The sequence below is a fragment of the Acipenser ruthenus genome, chromosome 19 (genome assembly GCF_902713425.1).
Source record: "Acipenser ruthenus chromosome 19, fAciRut3.2 maternal haplotype, whole genome shotgun sequence".
Classification (NCBI taxonomy): Eukaryota; Metazoa; Chordata; class Actinopteri; order Acipenseriformes; family Acipenseridae; genus Acipenser; species Acipenser ruthenus.
This window is the reverse complement of record NC_081207.1, coordinates 19,648,207-19,674,780: the sequence shown is the minus strand read 5'-3', so window position 1 is coordinate 19,674,780 and position 26,574 is coordinate 19,648,207. Positions and strand designations below refer to the sequence as shown.

At 36.2% G+C, this 26,574-nt stretch overlaps 1 protein-coding gene across 2 annotated transcripts in view; it reads right to left on the bottom strand.

Annotated features, from left to right (window-relative positions):
- LOC117424245 (transcription initiation factor TFIID subunit 4-like) overlaps positions 1-26,574 on the bottom strand; it is a 90,217-nt gene that overhangs the window by 24,379 nt on the left and 39,264 nt on the right. For both annotated transcript variants that reach the window (XM_034040424.3, XM_034040423.3), the window contains 4 exons: positions 24,455-24,624; positions 20,917-21,047; positions 18,363-18,488; positions 15,654-15,710 (listed from right to left, as the gene is read on the bottom strand). In XM_034040424.3, coding sequence (XP_033896315.2) covers positions 15,654-15,710; positions 18,363-18,488; positions 20,917-21,047; positions 24,455-24,624 — 484 coding nt within the window. The remainder of the gene's footprint in view (positions 1-15,653; positions 15,711-18,362; positions 18,489-20,916; positions 21,048-24,454; positions 24,625-26,574) is intronic.

The following is a 26,574-nucleotide window of genomic DNA, read 5'->3' as shown; positions in this document are numbered from 1 at the left end:
ACAGAAGAAAAATCTAAATCAAATCCATATTTGGTGTGACCACCCTTTGCCTTCAAAACAGCATCAATTCTTCTAGGTACACTTGCACAAAGTCAGGGATTTTGTAGGCATATAGTCAGGTGTATGATTAAACAATTATACCAAACAGGTGCTAATGATCATCAATTCAATATGTAGGTTGAAACACAATCATTAACTGAAACAGAAACAGCTGTGTAGGAGGAATAAAACTGGGTGAGGAACAGCCAAACTCAGCTAACAAGGTGAGGTTGCTGAAGACAGTTTACTGTCAAAAGTCATACACCATGGCAAGACTGAGCACAGCAACAAGACACAAGGTAGTTATACTGCATCAGCAAGGTCACTCCCAGGCAGAAATGTCAAGGCAGACAGGGGTTTCCAGATGTGCTGTCCAAGCTCTTTTGAAGAAGCACAAAGAAACGGGCAACGTTGAGGACCGTAGACGCAGTGGTCGGCCAAGGAAACTTACTGCAGCAGATGAAAGACACATCATGCTTACTTCCCTTCGCAATCGGAAGATGTCCAGCAGTGCCATCAGCTAAGAATTGGCAGAAAACAGTGGGACCCTGGTACACCCATCTACTGTCCGGAGAAGTCTGGTCGGAAGTGGCCTTCATGGAAGACTTGCGGCCAAAAAGCCATACCTCCGACGTGGAAACAAGGCCAAGCGACTCAACTATGCACAAAAACACAGGAACTGGGGTGCAGAAAAATGGCAGCAGGTGCTCTAGACGGATGAGTCAAAATTTGAAATATTTGGCTGTAGCAGAAGGCAGTTTGTTCGCCAAAGGGCTGGAGAGCGGTACTCGAATGAGTGTCTGCAGGCAACAGTGAAGCATGGTGGAGGTTCCTTGCAAGTTTGGGGCTGTATTTCTGCAAATGGAGTTGGGGATTTGGTCAGAATTAATGGTCTCCTCAATGCTGAGAAGTACAGGTAGATACTTATCCATCATGCAATACCATCAGGGAGGCATCTGATTGGCCCCAAATTTATTCTGCAGCATGACAACGACCCCAAACATACAGCGAAAGTCATTAAGAACTATCTTCAGCGTAAAGAAGAACAAGGAGTCCTGGAAGTGATGGTATGGCCCCCACAGAGCCCTGATCTCAACATCATCGAGTCTGTCTGGGATTACATGAAGAGAGAGAAGCAACTGAGGCTGCCTAAATCCACAGAAGAACTGTGGTTAGTTCTCCAAGATGTTTGGGCCAACCTACCTGCCAAGTTCCTTCAAAAACTGTGTGCAAGTGTACCTAGAAGAATTGATGCTGTTTCGAAGGCAAAGGGTGGTCACACCAAATATTGATTTGATGTAGATTTTTCTTCTGTTCACTCACTTTGCATTTTGTTAATTGATAAATATAATCTATTAACATGTCTATTTTTGAAAGCATTCTTACTTTACAGCATTTTTTCACACCTGCCTAAAACCTTTGCACAGTACTGTATATATATACAGTGCCTTGCGAAAGTATTCGGCCCCCTTGAACTTTGCGACCTTTTGCCACATTTCAGGCTTCAAACATAAAGATATGAAACTGTAATTTTTTGTGAAGAATCAGCAACAAGTGGGACACAATCATGAAGTGGAACGAAATTTATTGGATATTTCAAACTTTTTTAACAAATAAAAAACTGAAAAATTGGGCGTGCAAAATTATTCAGCCCCCTTAAGTTAATACTTTGTAGCGCCACCTTTTGCTGCGATTACAGCTGTAAGTCGCTCGGGGTATGTCTCTATCAGTTTTTCACATCGAGAGACTGAAATTTTTGCCCATTACTCCTTGCAAAACAGCTCGAGCTCAGTGAGGTTGGATGGAGAGCATTTGTGAACAGCAGTTTTCAGTTCTTTCCACAGATTCTCGATTGGATTCAGGTCTGGACTTTGACTTGGCCATTCTAACACCTGGATATGTTTATTTGTGAACCATTCCATTGTAGATTTTGCTTTATGTTTTGGATCATTGTCTTGTTGGAAGACAAATCTCCGTCCCAGTCTCGGGTCTTTTGCAGACTCCATCAGGTTTTCTTCCAGAATGGTCCTGTATTTGGCTCCATCCATCTTCCCATCAATTTTAACCATCTTCCCTGTCCCTGCTGAAGAAAAGCAGGCCCAAACCATGATGCTGCCACCACCATGTTTGACAGTGGGGATGGTGTGTTCAGGGTGATGAGCTGTGTTGCTTTTACGCCAAACATAACGTTTTGCATTGTTGCCAAAAAGTTCGATTTTGGTTTCATCTGACCAGAGCACCTTCTTCCACATGTTTGGTGTGTCTCCCAGGTGGCTTGTGGCAAACTGTAAAACGACACTTTTTATGGATATCTTTAAGAAATGGCTTTCTTCTTGCCACTCTTCCATAAAGGCCAGATTTGTGCAGTATACGACTGATTGTTGTCCTATGGACAGAGTCTCCCACCTCAGCTGTAGATCTCTGCAGTTCATCCAGAGTGATCATGGGCCTCTTGGCTGCATCTCTGATCAGTCTTCTCCTTGTATGAGCTGAAAGTTTAGAGGGACGGCCAGGTCTTGGTAGATTTGCAGTGGTCTGATACTCCTTCCATTTCAATATTATCGCTTGCACAGTGCTCCTTGGGATGTTTAAAGCTTGGGAAATCTTTTTGTATCCAAATCCGGCTTTAAACTTCTCCACAACAGTATCTCGGACCTGCCTGGTGTGTTCCTTGTTCTTCATGATGCTCTCTGCGCTTTAAACGGACCTCTGAGACTATCACAGTGCAGGTGCATTTATACGGAGACTTGATTACACACAGGTGGATTCTATTTATCATCATTAGTCATTTAGGTCAACATTGGATCATTCAGAGATCCTCACTGAACTTCTGGAGAGAGTTTGCTGCACTGAAAGTAAAGGGGCTGAATAATTTTGCACGCCCAATTTTTCAGTTTTTTATTTGTTAAAAAAGTTTGAAATATCCAATAAATTTCGTTCCACTTCATGATTGTGTCCCACTTGTTGTTGATTCTTCACAAAAAATTACAGTTTCATATCTTTATGTTTGAAGCCTGAAATGTGGCAAAAGGTCGCAAAGTTCAAGGGGGCCGAATACTTTCGCAAGGCACTGTATATATATATATATATATATATATATATATATATATATATATATATATATATATATATATATATACACACACACACACACACGTATTACCTTATTTTAGCACACACACCTCCCCCGCATATAACTAAATTAAATTAATACAAGTATAGTAATAAAGTCAATTCATTTTTACACTTCTGTTTCATATACCTAGTGGATATCTATGGTCCAAAATCTACAATAGTCAAGTTTAGCTAAAAAAGATTTGATAATAATGTAAATTGAAATTGTGCATGCACCTCATAAGTCAAAGTTAATAAGCAAAATTTAAAAAATGTTCTAAACCCAAACCTTTACACGTATTCATAAATCTACACAAATACATTCGCCAAGTCCTATTAGGCTCTCTGTTTAAGTACCAGAAACTCACATACAGTTTAAATGCCAGTTACATAGGCCGGCCCACCTGCCCTTTGGAGGCAGAGAGAAATACTTGTAGACTCTAATCATTTACAAAGGTCAGGAGCAGCACAAAGCCTGTGAGCAGTGATTTAAAATTCGATTGATCCATATCTGTAGGTCAGGCCAAAGAGAATATAAGTGGTATTTCAGCTATATTGTAATTGTCTGCCTACAAGGGAATAGTAAATAAATGTGTGCACATCTAAGTAGCTGGTAAATGTTCAGCTTCAATCTAGAAACCGTTACGTCAACAAATTCAGGGCCATAAAGAAAAGCATCCATAATAATACTACAACTTGGTTTATAAAAGCCAAATGAATGTTAATAGTAAAGTTTAAACTCAAGCACTCAGTCAAATCAGCAGCTATGATATGAAAGAAAATGGTTTCCCCTTTGTGAGGTCAACCTTTGATCTTCTAGTTGATTAATTCTAATTTTAACAGAAAGAGGCTTATTCATCAACTAGTCCAATTGCTACTGTAACTGCAACATTTCTAACTAAGCCAGTCAATTACAAAAAGTCTAATACATTTATTTCCAGAACAGAGATTTTAAAAAAGTAAATTTGCTTTAAAACTACGTCCCAAAATGTTGAAATCAGAGCTTACCCTTACACACACACACACACACCAGCGGCACTGGTAAACTGGTGTGTTAAAACAGCAATATCTTATTCCAGAAAGACTACAGTAAATTACTATTTTACTGCACCTTCAGAGTCTGCTAAATTGATAGGGTTTTCTTGAAATGCAGATATTCCCCCTGAAACAGGAATTACAATAAAAAACCTACATGAAGAAGCATGTACTCCTTCAAACAAAAACCCTCACCTGCTGTTTTCTATTTTTCTAGTTCATAACAAAGGGTTTTGATGTTGCCCTGGGGGCCTGCCTGAAGCTTCACAGCCTGCTTTCAGACAGATGTCCTTAGCAATGTGCAATTCTGAGGCGTGACGTCATTGATGGCACTGCATTCTGACAGAACCGAAGTCTCTGGGTTATAAAAGTATGTTCCGTTTATTGCAGTGTAGTGTCTTCACAGTTTGGTATTGTTTATATCTTTGCATCTTTAAGAACATGTAATCGTGATAAATCGTGAACAGAATAAAAACCCAAATCAGGTTAAGCTATCTTTTCCTCTTCAGCTAAATCACTACATCTGTGCTATTAATATTCTTCAGGTTCTGGCACTGTGTGCAACCTAAACCAACTTGTGGTTTGATCTAACATGCATTAAAAATCACATTGTTAAAAGAAAACTGCACAACACTGTTGGTTTTTATTAGTATTCTGGTTACAATGTCATGGTACCATATCTTTAAAAAGCTAGACAATCACCTAAAGCATTTTCTTTCAAAAGTATGATTCTTGTTTTAACTTTGCAGGCAAACTTTGTAACAAGTAAAATGCTTTCACTCAGTATTTCATTATCTGGCATTATTTCCCAACAGAGTAGCTCTTATATATAGTAGATAACAAGTGAATTCCAGCTTCCCTTTATTCAAAGAAAACATAAATAAATATAAGTGCGTCTCAACAGATTAAAAAAAAAACATTAAACGGAATACATATAAAATATTTCTTAAGATCAAGAGCACCACAGATTATGGATTGAGATAAATCAGTTTCTACATTTTTATCTCAACTAAAATCAGCTTGACCGATCATTCCAAAACGGAAATATAGTACTGAAATACCACAAAACATTATTTGGCGCATGGAGGAAAATAACTTCTATAGTTGTTACTGTATGTACAGATTCAGGATAATGTATAAAAATTCTACTGTATCTGAGCATTGGTTATTTAACGGACATGACTAAATGAAGACACAAAAATATTCTATAACTGCATTTATTTTCCCCAATCATTTATTTTCCCCATTCAGACTTCTTTCCAAATTATATTCCTAGAGAAATATTACAATCATTTAAATGGATGAACAACTCCTAATTTTAGTAACCAGTAACTCCAAAGAAAAAATGGAATACATTTTTTTCTAAAAAGTGCTTCTTATGAAATTTCAAATGTTAATGCATTTTAATATTCACTTTCCTAGGCATGCTACAGTCAGTGAACTTATTGCTTTTTTGAAAGTGAAATACAGTAGTCTTTCTATTGATCAAATGTAATTTACATCTTGCAAAGATGTGAACTCATACATTCACACTCTAAAGAGGAAGATCACAATGATTTATTCATTTAAAATAAAAAATTGGAAGGTAGATGAGAAGAATTACTTCACAGGCTGCAGTGTTCTTGAGGCAGAGACACTAGGCTCTTCTTTCGCACAGCCTGAAGGGGCTTCGTGTGCAAGTCCTTCTAATTAACAAGGTGAATCATGCGCCATTCACTAATTAGCGAACATGACAATCTAATGGAAACATGCACAGAGACCTGCCACACACAAACCGACAACAAAAGGGGGGAAAAAATCCTAATTTTCAAGAAACTGCTAGTAAATGATTTCTAATGTGCTTGAAATGCATCTCTAGTTGTGTTTACTTCACATTTTCTTTGACAGTTTTCACTAATTGAAATCTATCATTTGTACCACACACTGTTCTCTCCATGCAGAAAAGTTGACAAAATGCCACAAGCACAGCCAAACTTCCCCTAGTCCCTCGCCACTGCAGTCCCATGGAATTGTAATCTTCATAGGCAGAGAATGGTCTTGACAGGTTTTTTTTTTTTCCCACTTGGGAAATAAGCTGCAGCTCACTGACTATCTGGCAATTCTGTTTTATTTTTCATTTACATATTTACCTTACTTTATATATTAAAAAAAATTAAGAAAAAAGTTGACATGAAAGGCTCTTTAGAGGTTTAAACCATAATGAATTCAAAAGATGAGGAGCTACCCGATACAAACTGTATATCCAACTGGAATATTGTTTCAGAGAAAGCTATAAAAACTTGGCTATTACGGTTTAAAAGGCCCTGTTAAAAGGTTCAATGTAATTATAGACGCAGAGCATCTTTTAGGCCTCGAGATGAAAGGGGCCTAAGATATCTCAATCAAAATCTTTGTTGTATACTCAAAGAAACCCATCTCTCAGTCATGTGATGGGCCCTCTATAGCTGCCGTGACTGTTTGTATCAGACAGTCCACAAGGATCTGTAATGTGGCCAGTTGTACAGCAGTCCATTCCTCCAAAATCACATTACAGGAGTTTCTGTTTTGTGGCTCCCCATTCAGCTTTCAACAACCGTTACAATGCATTCTAGAGTGTTAGAATCTTTTGGACTGCAGTTTTGGGTCCATGTTTACTGCTCCTGTGTTGAAAACTCTTTTAGTTCCTCTACCAACATTGGATTCTCTCTCAAACATCTAATAAGCAGTCCCTGGACGTGCTCTATTGGATTCATGTCTAGACTTTGAGCCACACGCAGCAGTACTTTAGTTTCCTGTATCCCCCAGAATTTCTAACAGTGAAGTGCCATCTTTTTGGAAAACATTGGTCTGGCTTTTATTCAAGATGGTCAAGCGAGAACTACTACCTCTCTACAAGGAAGATGGACAAAAAGACCAATACTTTCTACTGCCTTGTTTCCACCTGCCGCTGGGAGCGATCTTTCACCTTTGGATAAGCACCTTTTTTTTTTATGGGAACACCAGTTTTACAGTTAATGTTAATGTTAATGTTTAAGTTATATGATACATCTTTAAAATGCTGTAGCCCTGAAAACTGCAATGGGTATTGTTTGTGTTCAATTTTTAAAAGTATATCAGGCACAATATCTTCATACTTGGGGAATCTAAATAAGATTTGGAAAATACCAACAATGCAGTGAACCGTGGGTAACACGACTTTACATTTTTGTTTATGAAAACAGACATTGCCAATGTTTATTTTAACAATGTTATTAAAAAGCTGGCTAAATTATATATTAACAGCAGTAGGAGACCTATAATTAAAAGGTATGAAAGTAAAACTTGTTGCAATTTAATTTTCACTTTTTTCTCCCCTGCTGTTAACTTAATATAGCTATTTAAATTTATTCACAGCAAAAATGTGTGTTTCAAAGACATGATTGTCTATTTAAATCACCTCCAGTGTCTAACAGTTCATATACATACATAATACTCCCCAATTAAAAAGGTATGCTTGAAAACAGATGTTTGCATGTAAATTTTGATATATTTGCGCTGATAAACTATCTCTAAAGTAACATTGAATCTAGGACAAAGAAATATTAAGATGGGAAAAACCATCATCCTAAACTTCATTTTCAAGTTCATAAAGATAAAACTGACTTTTGAGAAAGTTAAAACCATTAAGGTAGAAATTAGTTACTGCCTGCGAATCATGTGAACATAAGATACACCAATCTTCTTCCTTTCTCCTCTAAACTTAAAGACTCAAACAGAACTCAAAATGTGCAGAGTATCTCTGTCTGTCAAGCTTTACTCAACAAACAAATTCATTGCAGATCTTGCATGATTAATGCACATGTGATTGCTTAATCAAAATGCGAGAACAGCTAAAGGCTTTTGACAAATCGTTTGTCTTTCTGCCTTGGTATCTTATAGTTCTACGCAATGGATACAGAATTACAGTTAATGTTTTACATTCTGAATTCTCGTGGGTTGCATCTCAAAACCATTGTTTCAGCATACCTAAAAGGGAATCACTTTCCTATGGGATGAGAAGATACATGTAGGCCTTGGGAAAAACAACGTTCCAATTGTATGTGTATTCTGGGGTGTTGGATTTCATTTATCAAACATGCTATTACTTTACACATCTCTACAATATTCCTGTGTATAAAACTACATGTGTATGGAAAAATGACTATATACCCAATGTCATGCATTACAGGCTACCAAAATATGTGTAAGCAGCCATTTGTAAATAATGCATCTGTGTAGCCACTCAGTGTTAAAACACAGCTGAATCAGTGACTCCCTTGCTGCCCTACAACTGATTGGCTTATGGCATGTGCTCTATGTTTTTGTCCAACCACTATTACATCTATTTTAAATACAAACTTATATACTGTATTATTCATATAAAAAAGTATGTAGTATTGCCAAGTAATAACTCCAAAGATGTACTGTATCTAGAAGAATTATTTTTGTATTGAGAGGTTTTATTTTCTCCCTTTCAAATTCCAGAATGAATTTAGTCTCCTTTTCACCACAGCCAGCACTAGCACAGCTGTAGCTGTCATCACACCAGACTGTTGTGCCACATTTCACTGCCTTCAATTATTTTTACACTCTTTCGTTAAGAGATGTGTACAGTAGAGGCTGCATTACTGCACCCGCTCTTCTAAAAGACAGTAGCTCTTGTTTATTAAACCATAATTGGGCTTTTCCCACAAACATATTCCTAATAAATAATGTATTGTTGTTTCCAACAAAGCACATTGTGAGTAAAGGTCAGTATTTATCACTTGACATTTCACATCACTGTTGGGCAACCGTTATTTTAAATAGAAATTCACTTTCATGAAATTATCCAGTCACAGAAACATTTCCTGACAAGCGATCTGTTATTTAACCCAATCCCATTAAAACAGTATCAGTTTAAAGAGAAGATCCATGCAGAATCATAGCAAGCCATCACAACTGCCTTGTCTGCATCTACCGAGTTTTTGAAAGGATATGATTTTTTAAGCTTAAAATATGTATAGATGCAATGGTGTATTACAGTGCAATGAGGTTATGCAAATCAATGTGAATGTCTGTCTTTAGAAATTTTCAAAATTAAAAAAAAAAACTTTTGAAGTTTAGGTTCTCATCCCAGCCACCAGTAGCCTATTTGCGACTGTCAGACCAGAGTCCGACACATTTCACTGGCTTCACTTCATTTCTTGTCTTTTGTTTAACATATCTGCTGCACTAGAAGTTTTGTGCTTGCACCACTGAAAGCCTTTGTTCTACCGCACTATACTGTATAGAAAATGGTGCTAATGTTTCAAATATTATATTGATGGCATTTTAAATACAGACTCAGGTGGTTCACAGACATAACTATATAGTTATTTTTGGATCTGCAGTTGTGGGACAGGTCCCTCAATAAAAGAACACATTCTGATACTCAATAAATTGCATTAAAAGTACATCCTGTAAAATCTGGTAGATATTCTTCCTCCACAAGGGGTAATAAACATCCTAAGCAAAGACAGGCTCGGATAGCAAAAGTTTCTCTGTGCCTGCCAACTAGATATTAGTAAACTGAAGTTCACACACAATGATGTGATAAAACCATGAGCGGCACGATTTAAGAGTGCCACATATTGATGCAATATAGAGTATTCCTGAAACATACAATTTATATTTTAATTAACAACCCACACAGATCCCATACTTAAAACTGCAGGGCCAATTTCCTGTTCTCAATCCACTACAATAGTCAGTAACCTTAGGCTCTTTGCCATTTTTATTAAGCAGATCATATTCAAACTTCATTTCACCTTACATTTCAATTTCAATTCATTTTAACTCAGAAGGAGTAATTCCATCTTTCAAATATATATATATATATTATATATATATATGTGTGTGTGTGTGTGTGTGTGTGTGTGTGTGGAGTCCCCACCAGCTGCCTTAAAATGAAGATGGCTCATTATCCTGATGAAATTGCATCAGACATACGTGCCACTGACATGCTCAACTGTGACACAAACATATTTTCTACAAGCTTCTCTCCCCTAAAGCCAATCAGGTGATGAAAATGTTGACGCGTGGCACTGACAAATGTCGCCAGTTATATGAAAAACCTCCCTATTTATATAGTTTAAAATATACATATTTTTAAATTAAAATACAGGAGAGCTAATACCTCTCTTGTTCGTCCAGATCACATGACTTGACAGTCAAAGGTGAGGAGCCACTACATAAAAAGAGAAGTGCCAAAAACAGCCACATTCGGGCATTTTATCTATTTGTTTTACTTACTGGTGTATTTTTTTTTTTTTTTTTACCTAACAGTCCTAACAGTCCATGTTGAAAAAAATACTGTTGCATCAAATATTATCTGTATAGAAAAAAAAAAAATCACCATTGGAAAATGCTTCATGAGATGTGATTTATAACCACCTACTGCTGCATGTAGTATGTGCTTGGCTCACAGCGACACAGCCAAGCGAGGGCTGTTGGGGGGGCTTGTGTCCCTTGAGCTACAGTTTGCTGCAGCCACTGTGTATTTATGGTCTTCATCACCCACTAAAAAAAGAAACACTATAAAACATCTGCTCCATTCTGTTTCTTGGATTCCAATAAAATCGTAAAGCCCATTTGCTTAACATTTGTTATGCAATCAACTGGAGTGTGCAATCGTCAGGAAGAAATGTGGGCATTTTAAGAAGAAATGTGTTTCATGGCAATTAGGAATTTGAGTAGGAACCATATGTGCAATTAATGAATACACTGTACTGACAATATGGTCAGCCCAAAAGATTTGTCCAGGGTAAAACTTACAATGCAATGCCTGTTTAGCATAAAATAAATATAAAAATGACATACAGATTAATAGGTCTGATAACTTAAAAAGTTTTATAACAACTAGAAATACGGTTCTCAAGATGTATGTGGGGATACAGGGAAAAATAGAAAGTGCATATAAAGTCAGCTGGTGACTGTTGTTCTGGAATTACCTTCGGAAGCCAAGCGCCGAAGCCTTCCTTTACCAGTATATAGCCTCCTTAACATCGTCAGTGTGGGTCATGGTAGGGGCATATACAATGATGTTTGTGGCGTGTCTGCCCTTGGCAAGATTTATGCAGATGGTCATCAGTCTGTTGCTAGTTCCTTTTGGGGGTTTGTCCATGTCACGCACTAAAGAGGTTCTGTGTTCACCTGCGCCAACCTCTACCAGATTTGACTCCTCTGAGAGCCGAATTTCACTCAGTGCTGCAATATTGACGTATTGAGTATTCTGCCTAATAGGGCGGTGTGCCTTTCTAGTATTGTGTCGTTGTCAATCAGTGTGCGCACATTCCATGCTGCAAGGTTCATATTGTATCTAATTTTTCGACTGCATAAATGGATGGCCAGCCAGGAGCGGTCACCTGGCAGGCTGTGTGGGGGTAGGGGGGGGGCAAGGCAATTTATTTGGGTCCCAGGCCCATATAAAAGGTGGTGGAACTAGTGATTAGGGACTGTGTAACAGTAGCTCTCTCATTGAAGGACAACCAATTTATCACCTTCCCATTCGCACAAGCAGCCAGGTGCTTCGGACGCACCATCAGCCTGAAAAAAACAGAGGCCATGTACCAGCCAAGGATTAAGCCTGTAGTTGCTATCGAGGGCACCCAACCTGGAGCTGCTGACAAATTTTGCTACCTTGGAAGCTTACTTTCCAACACTGCCAACGTTGACATTGAGATCATGCAACGCATTGCCAAGGCAAGCTCCTCCTTCGGCAGACTTCGTCACCGTCTGTGGAATGAGAGAGGGATGAGACTGCCCACAAAAGATCAAGGTGTACCAGGCAGTGGTACTGCCCACACTGCTGTACAGATGCAAAGCACGGAAGCTTTACTACAGACACCTCAAGCAACTCTAGCAGTTTCACCAGTGCTCCCTGAGATCCATCAGCAAAATCCAAAATTCTAAACGACGATTATCGATTAAGTTAAAATGCTTAAATAAAACAAAAATAAAAAAAGGATTCCCTCACTTGAATTTAAAGGAACAGTAAGTTGAAGCATGGTATAAAAAAACTAATTCAAACAAATTCCGATGTTTTAAGACACGTTTGATAAATACAGTCACTTAAATATAACACTCCAATTTTCATATTCCTGCCGTCACTAGCCTTTTGTGTTTTGTGTAACAGCCGACAAATTTCCAGTGTAAACATAACGGTAAATTAAGAAAAAAGAAAAAAAAAAATTCAATCCCACTGTCCAAAGGAGAGAACAAAAAAAAAAAAAAGTTTGAAAACTACATTAACATTATGGCCTATTCACATGGAAATAATTCTCATTAATATCTCATTTTTAATTTGCTGTTGGTTACAATTTATGAATTACGTGGCCCAGCTTTAGGTAGCAAAAGCAGTCCGTTCCAGTGTGCCGCAGCTGAAGAGATGCATTTCACTTTTTGCTGTCATATTTTAATCAAAACTTTACATGACTTTGTATAGCCACTTAGATTTGCATTATCTTCAGTGAACACAACTATATCGTCATTTTCCCAAACAGTACATTCGAGGTAGCCTACCCTTTCGACAGTGTCAAAACCAGATGATCATTTTATTTTGCGTCTCCATACTTGAATATGTATAATATCTCTTTCATACATGTATGTGGATTTATTATTAACTTACTGCCCACATCGCAACCAAAAATACGTCACATACTGGAGTGCTCAGAGAAGTGTTTGCCCACGTGGATTCGCTTACTTATACAGTACATTACTAACGCCCTGCCTATTTCACGGCTGTGAAAAACATGACACGGCCAGTAAAATTCATTCTTCACCATGAAAACTGTCTATTTTGTGTACTTTTACCCTGCACTTAAATCCAATTAAGTTGTGTATCGGTCCAGGTTCCTGATGTGGTTATAAGCTTGTTTCAATTTCAAAAAGAAAATTGGACAGGATATATTGATTGACACATAACAGCACCCAATAACTTCTCTGAGCTCTCCTCACTGATTGGTAGATATGGGCATCTGTGGTGGGTTTAGTATCCTAGGAGATCTCCGCTGATATTGTTAAGTGAGTGAACATTTTGAGTGTCCAAAATGAATTTAAAAAATCTACAATAATTACTGCAGCGGTTTGTGTACAATAATTTTGCATTCTACTGGTGGAAAACTATTTTTGTACAACCTGCAATGTTTCATTGGATCACATACGTCGAGCTACGATCTAGCGGCATTTATTTGACAGCAATCAAAAACGAAAGAGGTTGCGGATAGGCTGCATCCTGTATTTGTTCAGACGCATATTCTCAGTAACTTTTAGAAGCAACAACAAGGATTACGTTCTTGACAGTAAGTTAATATATGCAAGACACGTTTTTTAATTTCATGGAACATTCCATTTCATTAAAATATTATCGATTTCTTATCGTGGGGTCCCAATCGATAAATAATTCGATAATTATCGTTACAAGCCTAATAAATAAATAAATAAATAAATAAATAAATAAATAAAATATTGTCAGAAATCGCTGATTTTTAGTATAACATTGACCGAAACATGACCAAATTTGGAAAGACCAAAATGAAATGTTTTTTCGGTGTTTGAGTAAATTATTTTGCTCAAATTGCAAAATGTAAAATACAGACTACAAAAAGATCGAAGCAGAAGACAAAAACATCTGCATGGGTCTTTGTATGAAGCGATTTAAACAAATAGCGAATTTGAAAATGACAAACAGTCAAAGAGCGAATCTGAGAAAAATAGAAAACAGCATCGTTCTTTGTGTAAATCAATTTAAACAAATTGCTTAGTGGAAAATGACACACCAACAAAGAGAGAATAGACAGCTGCATCGGTCCTTGTGCCAAGCTATTTACACACTGCGAAATGAACAGGAAAACAACAAAACATAGAAGCAAAGACAGTTTATTCAGTCTTTGTGTAGTATTGTTATTATCTGTTTATTAGGAGACGCCTTACTTTTATTAATGCATTGACAGTTCCTGTGGACATTTTGAAAATGCTCTTGCCTCGATCCCCAGGGTCCTAGCATACCACCAGAAACTTGTATTGAATATGATCGTGTTCTACAGGTGAAAATCACATTCATGGCCTGGATGTGCCATCACAAGTTTGGCATAATTTAATTTGCATTTCTCTTAAAAATAAAATAGATTGCAGAGCAGCACAAACAGGAATTTGCACGGTATGCCAGGTAATACGCCCCCCCCCCCCCCCCCCCAAATGATAAGTGTCTCATAAATCCAATTTATGTATTTATGTTCATTCAATATAAAAAAAAAAATAATAAAAAAAAAAATAGGCTTATTGAATGAATATAAACTACAATTGTCCCCGCTCAGTAGTGGGTACATCTGCGTGGCAGTTCAACAGATCTGTACAAAGCAACAGTACAAGGAATATACTGTATACGGCAAATGTAAAAAAAAAAAAAAAAAAAAAAAAAGAAAAATAATCTAGTCTACAATTAATGTAATTACATAAAGTTTATTTTTCAAAACAACATTTCTTATATGTAGTCTGGCCGTGCGCCCCTGTAGGCTGGCCGTGCGCCTGCGGGCTTGCCTGTAAGCTGCCCGAGAGCTGCGTTGTCCTCCGACACTGTAGCTCTTGGGTGGCTGCATGGTGAGTCCGCAGTGTGAAAAAAAAGTGGTCGGCTGACGGGACACACTTCGGAGGACAGCGTAGGGGTGGTAGCGGTGAGCTGAGCTTAAAAAAAATAAATTGGCAATTCCAAAATTGAGAGAAAATAATAAAAATAATTGGCAACGACTAAATTTATATAAAAAAAAGAATAAACACAGGTTGATAAAACTATTTTGCACTTGCAAAATATGTTTAAAAAAGGTAAGGGCCAATTACGGAAATACAAGTAACTTAAAAAGACATTTACAAGCCAAACACCAAAAGGTATCTATCGTACGACTCCAGATCTAGACCTAAAATTATACTGAATGAATACCAATCGCAATATGGACAATATTAATAATATTAAGTATATATACACACACACACACACATTCTACTACAGACCGGGAGACAGGCAGTCAGGGTATACATCTTTCATATTATATTCTTTAAGGTACACCAGAATAAACATTTACATATATGCATTGATTTTTTTTAACACAGCCGTAATTCTAATTTTTCAATTTTAACACATATTTATGTATTGGATCCTTAAGCATTATTGCGCTGGGGAAATAAACTGCATCATGTGTAAATCACAGCCTATTCAAATTAAACCTACCTACGTACAAACTCAATCTACATAAAATGAAGTCTAACCTATGGAAAAATCCAATCTTTGCAGGGATAAAAATGCATTCCCAATGCAGACATCAAAGACAACATATTATAATTCCTAAAACTTTTAAAAGTCAGACTTTAAATGGTGTTATATATGTAGCAAGGCATGAAAAATGAATATGTTCAAGCCTTGAAATGTCAAGTGTAATGATCTCTATGCTGCTTACCTCCTTGGCTTTCTGTTTCAGTCGAGCTTGCTCTGGGTCTTCTTGCCTTGAGCGACTCTGCACAGTTAAAGAAAAAAACACAGGTTAACAGCTGGTTATGGACTTACTCATACGTTACAGCAATGGGGAAAAATGGTAAAAGAAAAGGGAACAGGATACAAGGTGTCAAGAATACAATGCTGAAAATCATAGATGTGCAATTTCAAACCTTCAGGCTTCTTCCCTATAAATCTTTTAAAACCAGCTGTAAATAGGAGGGTTGAAAAGGATTTTAGTCAAAAGGGTTTATTAAGGATTCTGTTGAACCTAGCATATTTAGCATGGTCGTTAGGATGGATTTGCATGTTATTGCTTAATAAACCGAGGAATTTATTTCTGTTAAATTGCGACAGACTCCATTACCTTAAATCTGTATTAAACATTTGTTTAATTAACAATCAAGTATTGATATTTAAGAAGTCGCAGAAGGAATTATGCTGTGCTGTACAATACCATACACCACTGCAAGAAGAGAATGGTTTTAAATAGTAAGAGAGTTGTTTATAGGAGGACCTTCCGTCTTGATAATTTAAATCGGAGGCCTTAATAGAATCTTTAAATCATTTAAAATGCATTTTAAAAACATTATTTCAGTGTTTTGTTGAACAGCTTATTGATTATTCAAATTGATGGACTTGATCATTACTCTCTAGGAGATTTATTACAAATACAAAAATCAAGAGATTTAAAAATCTCCATGGGGCATTAATGTTCTTAAACACTACCATCAAACCTACTCAACCACTATTCAAGTGATCATTTAACCTGGGAAATGTACACCAGTGATCAGTGATCACTATAAACTGGTGAAGTTAATTAGACTTGATTATAATAGGTTTGCCCTTAACTCATATTTCAATGGTCTTTTCTTAAGTCAATCTGATCTGGCTGTAAAATATCTGTGTGCAAGTGTTATACTTGTTGTAAAACTAAACTACACTACTAAACTACTAAGTTATTGTTTTTGTAATCCATTTGATATAAATGCTAGCTAAAAATGGTTCTTTAACAAGAATAAAAAATGTGCAGCAATGTTAGTTTAATAACTATAATTAAGAGAAGTTAAGAATTTAGATTTTATTGCGGGAACCATTAATGTGTCCTTCTTAAAGATGCATTATCCCTTGAATACCATTTAAAGAATGCATAATGATCTCCCTTTGAAATGCAGAACCTCAAACCACACAGATTGGACTGGGATGTCACAAGATGAAATATCACATTGTTAAAAAAAAAAAAAAAAGAAACACACAACAGTTTATACCACTTGTGTTCTTGGATTCAGTTAAGCATCCCTCCGTATTTAAAAACTGTACTTGGATGCCAGTGCGGTCATTAGGACCTGCCTCACTCAAACACTGCATAGATAACCTCTACATAACACTGTAGCTGAATGCAACTATGCTTTCAGACAACAATATACAGTAGGCTTGTTTAAAAACAGCACTGATTTTAAAAGCAGTGTATACAAAAATGATCTAACTAAACAATTACATGAAAATCTAATTATAAAAGAGACTTGCAGTGACAGTAGTTCTCTTGATGATAAATCATTTTTATTACACTTTAAAAGGAATACAGACCATCTTAAATCCGAACAGAAAATGCCTGTGGATTGAAGTCTGCTACTCTAAATGTTAACGGATCACATTTGGTGCCAGTATTTTGTCACACTAACGGACGGACTCCTGAGACCCACAGGACAACAAGACACTAATTGAATCTCAACAAAATATTGTATCAACTCTGTACAGCTAAAACAGAGATATACAGTTTTACCCTGTGTCAGCCTAAACATCTGTGGTCTTCCAAACAGTAAATGTATCCAGGACTTCACTCAATTATAAATTCAAAATCATAAAAAAATTAAACTTAAGTAGACTTGGTGTGACAGTAGGGTTTGGCAGCATGATGTAACATAAGGTAAATCCTGTGTTAAACTATTTTTATAGCTAACCACAGTTTAGCACAGTTTTCAAAGTGTTAATTATTATTTTATTATTATTGTATTTCTTAGCAGACACTCTTATCCAGGGCGACTTAAAATTGTTACAAGTTATCACATTATTTTTACATACAATTATCCATTTATACATTTGGGTTTTTACTGGAGCAATCTAGGTAAAGTACCTTGCACAAGGGTACAGCAGCAGTGTCCCCACCTGGGATTGAACCCACAACCCTCTGGTCAAGAGTCCAGAGCCCTAACCACTACTCCACACTGCTGCCCTAATACACACTTGTACATGCCCAATTGCTCTCCAAGAGGCAACTATCAAACTATTCCATACGAGCCACATGGTCACAGCCATCTGCAATTTAGAAGTTAGGCGATTCATCATTCAATGTACTAAACTACTGTGCTGCTGTGCATAATGTTGAAGAACAACTTCAATCCCCCCCCTCCTGCCAGATTAGGAGAGAAAGACCAAAAAATTATAACGCTCCACTCAACCACACTAAATTCTCCCTCAATAACTCATATTCAGACACTAGCAGGACATGAAGAAACACCTGCTGAGTGAGAAGGAAAGACAATATTCACAAGCCATATGGGGCAGCTCTTTGGTAGGAAATACTTGTAGCCAATAGGCCAAAATAAAGCCTGCTTGTTTTGCAGGATGTACTTAAAGTAAGAAAACACTGTAATAACGATCTGTAATGACAGACCTTAGCAGCTTTCAGTAAGATCTCCCTCTCCTGCTCATCTTTCCTCTGCTTTTCAAGCCGTTCCAACTGCTCGAAGAACTTCAGCTGTGACCGGACGTCTGAGCCTTGTTCAAGCCATTCGTCATCCTATTCAACAGGGGACAAAAGGAATTATTTGATTTGGGAAAAACAAAAACTTTATGCATCACAATTCCGCATTAAGGAAGTAATAACATTCGAGGCAGCCTGCATTATTGTGCTCATAAAATGGCCTGTAAAACCTATTAAAATTAAGGGTTTTAGTCATTTAAAAGATTAAGCCATCAATCACACAAGTTATTTTTAATAGAATTAAATGTAATAAAGCCTTATTTTTTTTTTATTAGATTCTGTTTATATTAAATGTTAACTTTAGGATTACTCTTTAAAAGATAAAAAAAAAAAAAAAGTACAAATTTGAAAAATGGGAATGTTCAGAACCAAATCAAAAAAGCCCTGCTGTTCCTTTTTTATGATACACAACGAGAGAGTACATGCGTACAACATTCATGTGTATGGAGAAAAGACTAAAGAATACATAATCTTATACTGCACTTATCCAACTGTATAAACACTACAGTTAACATGCATATCTTTGACAATGGTTAAACGTTTTTTTAATTCATAACATTTAACAAATGTTTAAAATATACTAACATCCTCAGGGTAGAGCATTACTACAATTCATTGTTATATGGGACTTATCAATTGTCACATGCTCCAATTAGTCAATTAAAAAATGTAAAACCCTCAGCTTAAAGTGTGATGGGGTAATGGGATCCATACCTGTGCAACTGTACTGAGACTATAATGCATTGGAATATCAGCCCATTGAACTGAATGGAAAGGCAAGGGCTGGACACAAACCACAAACAAACTAAAGAGCAAGCTCCATAGCTGAGAGACGGAACTTATGCTGATTTCTGAATTATTAACTCATCAGCATCTACGAGGAGATTCTTTACATTCAGCCCTGCTTAATCACAGCTGTTCCAAGTGTGAACACAAGTGCGCATCCACCTAGGCTTAGGGAGTGAGTTTCAATGTCGGTCTCGTAACTGCAACCACTCTGTCACCAAGGATTCAGAGGGACTTTTTAGACAATCTTATGTCTCTCAAGCCGCATACATGCTGTTGCTTATAATAATGCAAAGAACACAGATATTTAAATGACCTGTTTCAACCACAGGGGTCAGGATTCTTACCATAGGGCATCAGTGTAATGAATTGGCATCTCAGCCCATTGAATTGAATTGAATTGAATGGAAAAGCAAGGGCTGGACGCTAACGTAAATGCTCTGTAAATCGAGAGACAAGTAACGGGTCTTATGCTGATGTTTTAACTCCTCAACCGCTAGGAGGAGATTCATTACAAGACAATTTAATGGGTTGGATTCAATTATGGTACATGTTTTTTTTTTTACAGGCCATTTTATACCAGTTCTGTTTATGCATTTGATAGAAGCCACAGAAAGTATGCAACTTGGGATGTCAATTATAATAAGAACATAATGACTTCTGAAAGATAACCCCTACGTTATCAATCACACAGTGTTCTGACATTCCGATAATCTACCCTTAAAAGGTAAATACTACAGCATTTGTATAATGTATTGTTCTCCATTCTCATCATAATGCCTTTGTAAGTAGACGCCTGTCATCTCTCCCTTTAATTTATTTTGAGCTGATACTGCATCTCAGTCACAGCAATACTTTGCATTTTCAGTAAACTATATTCCGTTTCAAGTTTGATCATTTTTCGCTGATGTCAACAGTGGGAGTTCAAATACAAGATGCAAACCCACTTAAATTTTCACCCCACAGGTCTCCATTTCAAAAAAAGTATAGCAAATAAAGAAAAAAAAAAAGTACAGAAGCATGGAATGAGGTATTCCTGTTAAGTGAATTGGGCCCATCTGAGTATCTTTTTACTCATGAATATTTAAAATAAATAAATAAGTGGAGGAACATTTTGTCTTGAATTCCATTTTAAATAAATGGGAACTACATTAATCTAAAAACGATAGCAGACTTCAATACAGCCTGTCAATAAAAATCATTCAAGTAATGGACACAGTCTGCCATTGTATGTACTTTTGCTGATAGACTCACAAGCAATGCTACAACTGGTGGACCAACTAAATCTAAACTGTGCCGGTATTCAGATCCACCATAGTTAAGACACAAAAAGTAAATCCAAATGTTTGAAATTTGAATTTGTAAACAAGTTTTGTAGCCAAATTCTCTAGTGCTGTGAAGAACTAACTGGAAATGAGGATAGAGAGGTGAATTTTGATGAAAGTTAGTAAGAAACCAACAGAGAAAATGATTAAAGCTCTTTAGAGACCCAGATTAGCACTAACCTTGGACTACCTAATGTTACTTTAGTTGGTGAAACAAGCCCATAAAATGTATTTTATATGTGTTGGGTTTTAGCCATTTAACAAATAGTTAATTAACAAGTACATTGCCAAGCATTATTGTTTATTACATTACAAGCAATATACAAAAAAAACACAGACAAGTATGTACTTACTTTACACGTCTCCATTCTGTGCTGTGCAATTATAGTCACTTTCTCTAAGACTGTTCTTAACCTTTCCTGTGTTGCATGGGAGATAAAGTTGACGGCCTCAACTGGTACTTCTGTAACTCCAAACTTTTTAGCTAAAAGGGAAGTAAAAAGGAAAAATAAAACACAGCACATAAGTTTTAGTTCAATACTGTAAAACAAGAATTTCACGAGCAAAAAATGTTTGCTAATTTCGCATTTATTTAAAATCCGCAAAATTAATGTGCCGTGAAATATATTATTCATACATGTGCCGTACATTAAAAGAAAAAGAAGCGCAAACATTTATTGCAGCAAAAATGGACCTTGAAGGCCATTAGCGAAATTAAGTTGCCTCAACTTAATTCTAAAATGTTTATATCAAGATTTAGGGCCATAAGCTATTGCAGGTAGGTCAAAACATTTTTCATTTTAATTAGAGCAATTTTCAAAAGAACAACAAGGTGAATTAATAACACTTTAATTTTTATATCTGTCTGTCTCTCTGTATGGCCACCATACAAGGATTATTATTATTATTATTATTATTATTATTATTATTATTATTATTATTATTATTTATTTCTTAGCAGACGCCCTTATCCAGGGCGACTTACAATCGTAAGCAAATACATTTCAAGTGTTACAATACAAGTAATACAATAAGAGCAAGAAATACAATAACTTTTGTTCAAGCAACGTACAAGTGTGACAAACCACAATTCAATAATACAGCAGATAATAGTGATAGTTACATCAGGATATGATTAAATTTAAGATCACTGTGCAAGGATAATTAAGATCGCTACCAGCAAAAACAGTGTGATATACAGAAAGTATGACAATTAAATAGCAAAAATTCTCTTTCATTTTCTCCAAGCCATATTTAAAATGTTTCCAATTGTGCATATCCATTATTTATTTCTTAGCAGACGCCCTTATCCAGGGGACTTACAATTGTTACAAGATATCACATTATACATTATTTTACATTATACAGATATCACATTATTTATACATATAATTACCTATTTATACAGTTGGGTTTTTACTGGAGCAATCTAGGTAAAGTACTTTGCTCAAGGGTACAGCAGCAGTGTCCCCCACCCAGGATTGAACCCACGACCCTCCGGTCAAGGGTCCAGAGCCCTAACCACTACTCCACACTGCTGCCCTTCAGTACCCATTGGCCTATTTCTATAAGATAAAGTTATTTTTAAAGCAGGGGGTCATGTTTATGATCTTTTTAGGGTTAACTGTAATCTTGTGAAGCATTGAAAGCCAGTTCAAAATAGAGGAGGGGTTTGGTAAAGTTATATAGGTTTTCTGTTAAATAGTTTTCATTTTTACCATATATCGTATCATTGGAACTGAAATAAATAAATCAATAAATAAACAAAATGTGTGCATGTCTTTTCAAATCTTAAATAAAAAAAATAATAAAAAAAAAACGGTGCCTCCGGAACATTTCACAAGTGGTCTTTAGAAATTACATTAAGTACAAACTTTTTAAATTTATTAAAAAAAAAAATACATTTTAGAAATCTTAGCTTCTGCCAAGATCCCCCACAATGAATAACGATGAAAAAAACACAACCAAAAATACTTTACTAGAACTATGGCAAACCAGGAGGCATAGTGTGTGTTTACTGTGGTAGAAAAAAAAAAGTTAAAACACTAATCTGAATCTGGCTATATATTTTTAAGAGCTGACTATCAAAGAAAAATAAATAAATAAAAAACAGATTAGTCAAAGCATTTCACCAATACTTGTGTGTTATTTTACTGATATAATTTAAAGAGACCTGGCAGGCTTCAGAGCCTCCCTTGGTTTCCTGTCAGATGCATGTTCGGATTAGCCAATCACTGACAAAACTGTGGTGGCCAACCGCCACTCACCAGCAGGAGGCGCCGTCAAGTTCTAATACTCAAAGCGAACACACATGTTCAAGACAGAAGATAAGATTTACATTTTTAAACAGGTTAGTCCTTAAGGCAACAGCAGAGCAACCAGACACACATACATCATACAGCGGCAAATAACCTTGGGATTTTTTGTTGTGGAAAAAACAAAAGCATTATAAAATAAAACAAAAAAGTGAAGAATTAGGGCAACAGCATCTATTAAGTGGTGGATCTACATAACCTGGGAAACCTGCTTCCTTTTTTAGTGTATTTAGTTTTCTTAAAATAGTTTTCTTAAAATATTAACTAAAATACAATCTTGTAATGAAAGTTTACTACACTTTTTTCACAATACAGAATGCTTTATTTAATTAGATTCTTGGAGAACTTTTGCTATCAGATCATGTAATGCATAAAAACAATTTTACTTCTCATTTGTGCTTTGAAACAAAATGTAAAGCTTGGAAAAGGTGTGAACATAAACAATTTATTCAGCAAGTTAAGTATGTATGGTTGACTCAGTTATGCTACCAGACTGTTTAAAGTGAGCACTTTGGACAAGCAAGTGTCAACAATAATAACATTTTAACTGCGTTAAAGTATTTAAAAAAGTGCAGAACATATATTCATTTTGGATTTTATCATATCTACACTTTTGGTGGGGTTCCTTAAATAAGTTTCTAAATCCGACATAGGAATCCTCAGAAATCTGGAATTTTGATTTGATTTTAAAAGATAAAATCTGAAAAACCCTATGAAGAGATCAGGATCTGCAGTTTGAGTGCTTACAGAATGCCCTCGCTTTAGAACGCAGAACAAACTTACAACAAACCTTCAAAAGACAGGTACAAAAAATGTATGCTAGAGTGGGGTTTTAGCAAATTCAGTTATGCCACTGAATTAATTATATTAGGTGAAAGCAGAAAAAAATATAAAGCAAGGCCAAAACCTAAAACTGCACAAATTTACAAGCAGAGGTGTCATTAAGAAATAAACCAAATTTCAGTTTCTGTATGAACACAGTAGCACTTGAAGAAATTCAAATGAAAAGTATACAATAAAGTATCATGTGTGTATTAAAATATAAATTTTATTCTGATGAATATTGAAAGTAATTTAAACCGTTAAGAAATTTACAGCAATGGATAGCATAAAAGTAGGGGTAGCACTGAATCGTCAACTAGAAAAGCGACACTCAACCTCAGAAACCCCTAGTTACAAATATCATATCATAGTAATGGACTCAAACATCATTAAAATGAAGTTATTGTGAACTACATGTGGAATAGAGCCCAACAAAAATGCCCATGCTGGTGTTACTTCAGACAAGCTGTTCCTACAGTTATGCTGTAGGATCAATTCAACTCGAGTTGACCAAAATTACGGGGAGGGAAGAAAGTCTATTCATTCTTTATTGTTGTGCTTTAATATCGAAGATGTATCACTTTGGCTGTGTAATCTATATAAAAAGTATGTGTATTTATGAGATTAACATGATGGTAAGGAATACAAACCTATAGTTGGTGTGCTTTTGTTGTGATAGATAGATAGAGATAGATAGATAGATAGAAAGATAGATGTCTAAAAAAGGGGACGACATTTCAAAATCCTCCATTACCTGTTTCTAGTATTCGTTTATGTAACAGCCCAGGAAGAATGAAAGCTTCATCTTTACACGATCGGATTTGCGTTCCCACCAAATCTGAGTTTGTCGCCAGGATTCGGGCACTTTCCTCGTTCAGATTAACTCCCGCCATGGAAGCAACATCATTGATATCATCATCATCCCTGAGGTACAAAATCAGCCATTGCATACACAGATTAGCAATCAATAAACAACTTACATTTCAGAATAAAATTACACGGGCAGAGTGATGATCAGCTCCTGTGGCAGGTGAAGACGCAGTGTCTCAATCAGCCAGTGCATACCCAGAAACTAGAGCTTGTTGGTGTTCCAGTTTGTTTACATTAAAGCGGCCTTCTTGCCACTGTGTCACTTTGAACTAAGAAGACCACCTTCTGCTTCTATAAATATGACCATCACCCAATACTTTTTTTTTTTTTTCAGAGACTATGCCTTCACACCTGTAAAGTGGTTCATAGGGTACAAAGTTCCTGATATAAAACCTTTTTAAAAAGTGTAAGGGGCACTGCATATTTAAGTCACCAAAACAGAGCCATCTTGAAGTAGAAAACAGACATGCCTTCTTGTCTGATTACTCTAATGAATGGTACGTTTTTAAATACAACCTCAGCTCTTACCACAGGCTACATCTCCAAGTACTAGTGTACCAGACGATTTCAAGATCGCACACAGGCAGGCACGCAGTCGACTGTAATAAGAGAATACTATTTTCTTTTAATGTTATTAGTGATGATGCAAGTACAGCTATGGTGCAGTACTACAAATAATCAGGAGATGTACTTTGCATTAAATGAGAGTTCATAACTAATTGTTTGATGAATATTTAAAATGTGGGCTTTGCTTTTTAAACAATGTGGGATTTAACCAAATGTGCATGTTAAACTGCATTAAGCCATTACAAATTTCAGCAATTAAACTGGATTCGTATTCAAAACCTATTTCATTAAATCTTTTTTTTTTGTTTCTGTTGGGGTGGGGGGGGGGGGCAGTAAACTAATAAGCATTTACAATGTATGCATAACAATAATAAAAGTACAAAAAAGCAAGAAGTCATAACACAATCACTATTTTTTTCTTTTTTAAACGTGTTCTGCTTTATCAGCCAGCTTGCCTCCCAGCTACTAACACATTCTGCACACATGCTGGGAATGCTCAGGAAAACTAGTCAGCATTCAGAGGATTAATACAGGTTTCCTGCTCACTGCCTCTAGGCTCAATACTGAGACATTTATTTGTCCTCCGGAGAGGTTAGGGGTTGAAATGCAAAGATGGAAATGGAATTCTTTGTTGAGGTATACATATCAGAACTAGGATGGCTTTGCTCAGATATCGCTACTCAATGCGTTTTTTTTTTCTTTTCTTCCTATAGCCTCTTTAAATTTAATTTGAAAGAAAATAAAATAAATAGAAAAAAAATAGAAAAAATAAAGATTTAAAGTTTTGCGAACACATTTTACTTAAAATGAATGAATAAATAAATAAATAAATAAAAATAAATTGAATCCCCTGTAAAGGAAAACTGGCAAACACACTTGACAGCTTAATTACCAAACACTCTAAAGATTTATTGATTTATCAATCAGTGCCTCCAGCAGTTACTTTCCCGGAGGGGGAATTAACCATTCCACTGAACCTCATATTGAGAGTGAAAGTGTGTGTGTGTGTGTGTGAGTGATCCAGTGTCTAATTTCTACTCAGTCAGAGATCATTTCTCTCTGTACTGTACTGACTGGTCCAGTTTCCATGAGCTGATCAAAAGACCATTAGCCATGTGTGTCAAATGCATTGCGTCACTCTGAGCACTAGTAACAAATGAATTGAAAACAAAAATAAAGAATGTTTAAAATCATCTATTTAAGCCACTTATTTCTGTTCAACTGCACATCAGCTGAAGTCATGTGTGTTGCCGAGGCAAACAAAGATGCAAGGCATACAGAACATCACAGCCAAGGGGAAGGAGGTAACAAAATCCTGTAAACCTGGACAGACCTGAGGAAACCTGTCTTATAGAAATAACATAGCGTAGATTTACTCTACACAAGATGAGGCCAAAGTTTTCCAATCTGGATAATTACATCAAAAGCTCCATCCAT